This window comes from Notothenia coriiceps, unplaced genomic scaffold (genome assembly GCF_000735185.1).
Source record: "Notothenia coriiceps isolate Sejong01 unplaced genomic scaffold, NC01 NC01_scaffold00008957, whole genome shotgun sequence".
Classification (NCBI taxonomy): domain Eukaryota; kingdom Metazoa; phylum Chordata; class Actinopteri; order Perciformes; family Nototheniidae; genus Notothenia; species Notothenia coriiceps.
In genome coordinates, this window is record NW_011341658.1 from 423,023 (window position 1) to 430,129 (window position 7,107).

At 40.5% G+C, this 7,107-nt stretch overlaps 1 protein-coding gene and 1 long non-coding RNA gene across 2 annotated transcripts in view; one reads left to right on the forward strand and one right to left on the reverse strand.

Moving 5' to 3' along the window:
* Nucleotides 1–726: 726 nt before the first annotated feature.
* LOC104944855 (uncharacterized) overlaps nucleotides 727–7,107 on the forward strand; it is a 19,856-nt gene continuing 13,475 nt past the window's right edge. Inside the window, exon 1 of the long non-coding RNA XR_798275.1 lies at nucleotides 727–1,250. This is a non-coding gene — a long non-coding RNA (uncharacterized lncRNA). The remainder of the gene's footprint in view (nucleotides 1,251–7,107) is intronic.
* LOC104944854 (CREB-regulated transcription coactivator 1-like) lies at nucleotides 1,249–6,496 on the reverse strand. The gene is made up of 4 exons (XM_010770440.1): nucleotides 6,352–6,496; nucleotides 3,750–3,866; nucleotides 2,075–2,200; nucleotides 1,249–1,415 (listed from the first exon to the last, which is right to left on the reverse strand). The coding sequence occupies exons 1-4, from the start codon at nucleotides 6,475–6,477 to the stop codon at nucleotides 1,350–1,352; spliced, it is 435 nt and encodes a 144-aa protein (XP_010768742.1). The 5' UTR covers nucleotides 6,478–6,496; the 3' UTR covers nucleotides 1,249–1,349.

Sequence of the window (7,107 nt, forward strand, 5' to 3'; positions counted from 1 at the left end):
AAAGATGTCGTCCCCTATGAACCTTTGCGGTTTATAAGTCGAAGATGGACCCTTTACCCCTGACCGAGAATAAGGATTTCTTAATGAACTACTACGACTCACTGCACTCACTCATCTCAACCTCATGACTTTTTGTAAAATTTATGAGCTAGGATGATTTTACGACATGGTTAGTCTAAAAAATAAATGGACAGTCGGTCTTCTGGGGCCCGCTCGACACCCCAAAGGGACCATAGGACCCGGGAGTTGTTGTAGAACGCTCTGCGCTTGTCAGGCACAGCTCCCGTCCGAAGTAAATGATTTACAATAGACACTAACGAATGTATAGGACTACACGTCTTGCCTTATCTTTGATAGATTGACTAGTAAATTTTTACAAAGTTTTTTTTGTGACATGATGCGACTCGAAGACTTACGTAACGAATCCACGGTCGCTGGGGACGCGGCAACACTCTTAGCATATGTCATACGTGACGTGCTTTACAAGGAGTGTTTGGAATAATAAATAGAACGAACTGTAGACGTGGTGGGAGCAAGTCGTAGCAACCTCCCCTGTGCCTTCGACAGCCTCAACAGCTTGCTCTCGTCCTCATTGGATACTCGTAATTTATCAGACGAGGTAGACCCTAATATTATCTGACAGCCTCTATTATTGTCTTGTGTGTGTTTTGTGAATACCTCGTATACATCGATCCCTTTGCCGGGGCCCCCGCCCTGTCTCCCCCGTCCGGAGGAGAGGGAGACAGGGCGGGGGAACCACATGGTGATCCGTGAATGGAGGGGAAGGAGTCGTCTGACTGCTGCCCGCCACTCGGATCCAATAAATAAAGGGCTTGGTCCACAGACTAAGACTCCTGGACCAGCCAATCATCCTCGGCCGCAGCAGCGAGAGCGTCCGCTCTCCACTGTCTGTGGGCCAGAGGGAGACGGACACAATGAGTGCACGACACCTGGGGAGTGAGAGCCGCGTTTGCGTGCTCTAATCCCCGGCAGGACTCACACCGTGTGCTCCGGTCGTAACTCATATGTCGGGTTGACACCGGGCCCAGGCCCTGTTTCCCCCGTCCGGAGGAGAGGGAGGATGGGCCCAGGGGAACCAGGAATGTTTGCTTTTTAGTAAACAGCTCTGAAAAGAGCTTTGTGCCTGACAATGCTTCTGCAACGGAGTGCTGAAGAAAAGTGGGAGTGGATTGTAGGGCCTACTTCCTATTTATACGGAAGTGAGCCCGAAGGTGGGGCCCACATCATAGGTGGGCGTGGATTAAGTCTTTCAGTGCTGCACACGTGCAGTGGGGATTACCCAATAGCGATAGCCTTAGAGGGCGAAGCCTTATACGATATAGAACGTCTTACCTCCTCCAGCTGGTATCAGGTGGTGGTGACAGATATACTGAACCATATGGACAGCTGTCAATGTGAGAATGCAGGTTAAGAAAAATCCAGCATGAGACCGGATACTCTTGGCGCATTCGATGCGTTCATTCCAGGAAAATCTTTCAACACTAGGATGTATATTTTAAGAAGCACGGTGCTGGGCGATTAAACCAGCACGTGATCAAAGTGAGGGATAACGAAAAGTGAGGTCTGATATTAGTCAGTGTTCATTTGTAATACTGACTGATTATTGTCGATGCTGCAATAACAAACAGAGTAATAATTTAGATTTCATTAATAATAGACTGAAGTCATTCTGCAATATAGAAGTATCTGAAGCATCCATCAGCTACAAACATCTTATAAAACATCATATAGCTTTGAAATGTTTAGTGATATCTGATAGAAATATTTTATATGATCTTACAAGGACAACCAGCAAAAAAATATGTTCTGTTTTATGTCACACTCAACCCACTACTTCACTGAAGGCTGGGTTATGTATAGGTGGTTCTACAATGTGTTAAAGTCATTTGAAAGGTGTGGAAAGATATTTATATTTCAATATAACAGGACTTGATTCAATTACACCACAGCCTGCAGTGGTGTTTTCAGAAAATATGAACACTTTTATCCTAATATTATACAGCTCTCAGTGTCTACATACACAGCAAAGTAATCCGGCGGTATTAAAGGATATCTGGCGTCCATGTTTGTCATCAGACAGGGGTTTCTGGTGGGGGGATGTGATGCGGCTCCGGTCCCGGTAAACTCTGTCCACCAGCCCGTGGTGTCGCGTCGATCTGTTCATGTCCAACCCTGAATTCTGAAAAACAAAGACAGGAACAAATATTATTTACTCGTCAAAGTGTGATTCCATAATTTAATTACCATTTTTTTGTTTGTGAAGTTCTCTCTAAATGAGTCTGTGTATTGGACAGTACTGAATATGATGTGCAAAGACAACTAAAGCATTTCTTAAGTTTCGAAGTCATACATTAGAAGAAAAAAAAAAGGTGCTGCACTAGTTCATGTAGCTGGGCCCAGTTACACTGGCCTTGGCCCACAGAGAATAAAGCTTGGGTCTGATTAATGAGAAAAAAATGTGCAGCATGTAGAACAGGGATGTAAGCCAATCAGAAAAAAATGTATATAGAAAACTGTGCAATGACTGTGAAAGTGAGAATGAAGATCAGGAAGGCCCTTTCATTCTGTTGACACGCACTTGTAAAAGTATTTCATGAGTAACAACATAAGCCTTCGTTTTTCAGCTAACTCCCACCATCCTCTGTCTGAAGAAAAAACCAAGAAAGCACTTTCTTCTTAAGTTGTTTGGGTTGTCAACCTGAGGGTCTCAGACCAAATTCTTTGTATCTCTGTCCCTAGAGAATGATCTTACTTATAAAATAAAACAGAGGTCTGAGAAACTACTGATCCCTGCATTAATCCCATGAATTACTATTAGGTTAAAGTAGTGTCTTTTACTACATATTCATGTGATGGCAGTATATTGTTTACATACATTTTTCCAAGGATAGAAACGTTAATATTCATAGGAAAAGGTTCTCAGCTCTTTTTCACTGCAGCACTAGATGAGCATTTTTTGAAAATGTCTTGATATGAGTTTAGACTAAGATATTACCTAACCCAGCTTTATTCCCTTTGGCTTTTCACTCTGATATAAACAGATGGACAGAGATGATAGCATTGCCATCTTTTTTTTTGGATGAAACCAACAACTTTCAAGCTCTGTCTTATTTTATAACTATTCATTGTTTCGCAAATTAAAAGAAAATTCCCCACAGCTAGAAAATGCCTATGTTCATTTGTATTTTTTTAACTATCTTTTGCAACAGTTGCATGAAACTTGCATTCTTAGCAAACAATGAGCAAAAAATACACAACTGTGGCTATAATCTATTTACTTTGGTATGGCACATCATTGGTGTGTCTCTTAAACTTCGAACCTGGCATCATACATTGTTGATATGTTGTGGGATAAATATATAAGGTTCAAAGTCATGGTGGAAGTCTCTTTCTCAGACACAATGAATTATTATTTAAAAAATACACTGCTGGCTTGGCATGTGCTCTTGTTCACATAAGTGAACAGTAAGGATGTAACTTCTTCTGAGACAGATAATCTATCCCAGGAAAAAAGGATATAATTAAGCAGCTGTTTAAAAAGAAAATGTAAAATGTTTTATAGAGCGACGTTAATAAATAGTGCAGTCCAATGAATATTAATAATTATAAACTGTGGGTGATTAATGGAAAACATACTGTATAATGGATGAACCTACTAATTTATCATCTACATAGTATTTTACTTGTTAGTGAAAAGTTGCAAAAATAATAACAAAAAAATCCTTCACCTCAAAAGACATGTCCATAGCGCTGTTTCCAATCTGATTGACGTTGGGCAAAGATCCTCCATAGTACTGCCCACGGTTCGGTCCCAGCTGCAAGTATTGAGTTTTCTGAAACTGCAACTAGAAACAGAACAACATCAGGTTAAACTAGAGGCAATTATATAAACATTACAAAAGGAAAAAAGCAAGGCTGTTTACATTCAGGGCTAGATCAGGGTCCATGGAAAGAAAACAACTAACTGGCTATAAACACAACAGCAAGATAGAGTCAATAATATCATTAATAATGGCAGCAAAATGAAAGAAAATACTGCAAAGTGGAAATGTTTACACTTTTATATTAATCCCACCTTAATCCCATGTGGGGACTTTTAATTGTGTAAACAGGCAGCAACAATGAGAGCACCAAGCGTATTGATGTTTTCTTTATTAACCACCTGCGTGAGATAAACGCTAGATGTCTTCTGGCAAAGTACGAGGCAGGCTGCTCCATTTTCAGCAGTCATCCCAGCAGTGTGATGGGAATTCAAATACTTTTAAATGTGCGAGCACGTCAGAAATGATTCAACGTTGAACATTTCAAAAGCATATTCCTGAGAACTTTACAACTGTGTTTATTTCAAAGCGACCTCCAGCTCTATTTCAGATTAGAGAAACCATAACTGGTCAATTACATTTCCTCATGCAAGCCTACTGCTCACTGCTGGCAGGGCAGAAAATCTAATAATGGCAATTACTATGCCTGCATCGCTGGTGTTTTGCGATAAGCCTTCAACCTCGGAGTGCATCTCTGTATCCACATTCAGACCAACTCTGTTGACATAGGATTACTTATTGTAACATTTCAGGATGAGGAAGAGAGCAACCCTAATCTTTTCAACCCAGCAAGACACAGAGAGACAGAGGGAGGCTGAAGGGGGGAGGGAGGGGACAGTGTTTTAAAAGGAGGAAACTCTAAACCAGAGGCCCACTTCCCACAGGTCTAACTTTGGCTCAGACAACAGCTTCATACCATTTGTCCATGCATTCGAAGAAAATATCTACATAATAAAAACTCAAGGTGAGCTCTTTGAATAACATGTCTAGACATGTATACTGAAATAGATTTGTATAACAACATATAGGCCTGGGGTATACATAACACTACTATAACCGTATGTTGACATAGATATGAGATTGCTTTAGTGTTTTTTCCTGTTATGTTTTTTTTAGGAATTAACCTGTCTAATGTTCTACCTCTATTATTATTTTTCTTTTAGCCACTTTTCCATTTCGTCCTCATTATTATTTTTTTCTCAAAAATATCATTGTGTTAATATTTAGTGAAAGCACCAATAGTTATCACTACAATATTGTTGCAATATCGATATGCTGGTATCTGACCAGAAATATTGCGATGTTTGATTTCCTCCATATTCTTCAACCCTACAACATTCAGACACAACTAAGTCATCAATTAGTATGTAGACAAATTAATAAAAATAGGGTGATTTTAAAAAGTTGTGGTAATCTTTTATCACGAAAAAACACATCTGCCAAAGCTGCTTAACCAAGCCATCTTTACAGTAGATATTGTCATAGTAGAGAAAGCACAGGTGTTAATAATTACATTAAGGCCGGCATGTTCATCTCCAGCCCGAAAACAAATCAGCTAAATGGAATTCAGCCATCACTCATATTATTATTTACACCTGTGCCTTGCCTACTGTGACATGTTATGTCTCCTGTGGCATAGAGAGAGAGGAAGGGTTGTGTTTCCGTTTTAGCCTGTTGGTCAGACTGAAATTGCAGTTTAAAGAGAGCGAAATCAATAGCTTGATATTAAAATAATACAGTAGCAAAGCTCATTTGACTAGGATTACAAGAGGGATGTATTGAGAATATTTTTGGTCATTCTTCCTGTATATATTGCCAGCCAAAGCATTCAACAACCACTGCAGTAGCTGCATGTTTGCTGTTAAATGCCGTCTTCCCATCATTCTGTAGCACTCACTACTAAAGCCCTGCCTCCAAAGGATTTATTTTGGAGGCCTGTGCCGTATGTGGCTTAAATGTCCACATAATCTGCTAGCCTTCATCTTTTGTGAAAATGTCTATCATCATATTGCAGAGCACAGGCCTGAAGACCTGTCAGACAAGTTTTCCCAGCCACGGTGCACACACACACACACCTCATATCACACAGGCCTACATTACGAAAAATGTAAACATTACAGAATGTATATTTATATTTTACAGTGTTTGGCTAATCTCCTCCTATTTGAAAGCACGAGACGAGGAGAAAATCATCTGCAGGTCGAGGCGCGCTGTCAAATACGCATGCACGCCCCTTTGCTTTCCTCTTGCGTGGGACAAAAAATGTAATAACTTTTTCGGAAGAGGGTCACTGTCACTCATATCTGCATTACCGGACTGTTACCCCCTGCCAGCTGTGGTGGTTGTCAGTCGTGGGATAAAAAGCCTACCGCTGGCAGGAAGCGTCGTTTGTTATTGTTTACCTATGCTGCCCTGGCTGCGTGCGGTTCCGCGATACAAATGCATATTTGACAGCTCGCTGAAAACAAACGAAGAAGAGGAGGGGGATAACAAGAAGAGGTGTCGTTACCCTCGCTGCCCGCGTAATGCTCAGGTCCTTCATCACTTCTTCAAAGGCCGCTGTCTCCTCTGCCTGCTTCTGGTTATGCAAAGCGATTTTCTCGCTGAATTTCCGCGGATTGTTCGAAGTCGCCATGTTTCGCTCTTCTGCTCCGTTTTCCTTCAATGGTCAGTGTCAAGAGGCACGGAGTGAGGACAGACGACTTCCGGTTAGAGGGGTTGAAATAAGAAAAACACAAGAAAAAACACCGCAAAGTAGCCTAAGTGCAGTTTAAAATGGTGTTTAGAGGTTTTTGATGTAATGTAACTAAGTTAATTGACTTAAGGGTAACACTTTACGGTAAGGGTACATGAATCATCATGAATTCATGCATGACTTAATGCATGAAAAAGCATGAATTCATTCATGTAGTAGGCCTACTCATGAACTATCAGTAATGTACAGGTATTAATGGTATCTCGTGCATGACTTAATGCAGGAACAATACCTTAATTAATGCATCAACTAAGGTATCTCAATCATCATGATGTATGAGTTATTAATGATGTTCATGTCTTCTTCATAATTAATGCATCAACTGAGGTATCTCTAAGCGTATCTCAATCATCATGATTTATGAGTTATTAATGATGTTCATGTCTTCTTCATATAGATCTGCAGTTAAAGTGTCAGGCCTAAAAGGTAAAAAGTTGGACCTTTAAGCTGTTTTTGAACCCATGGCATAGATCATGGATATTTGTTCGAATGTTATTACTATTCTGCATT

Bases quoted from the DNA above. Each gene is read 5' to 3' on its own strand.
- LOC104944854 (XM_010770440.1), bottom strand. From the start codon at position 6,477: ATGGCGACTTCGAACAATCCGCGGAAATTCAGCGAGAAAATCGCTTTG. The intron at 3,867-6,351 runs GTAACGACACCT...TTCTGTTTCTAG, and splicing joins GCATTACGCGGGCAGCGAGG to TTGCAGTTTCAGAAAACTCA. The intron at 2,201-3,749 runs GTGAAGGATTTT...TTTGTTTTTCAG, and splicing joins CTATGGACATGTCTTTTGAG to AATTCAGGGTTGGACATGAA.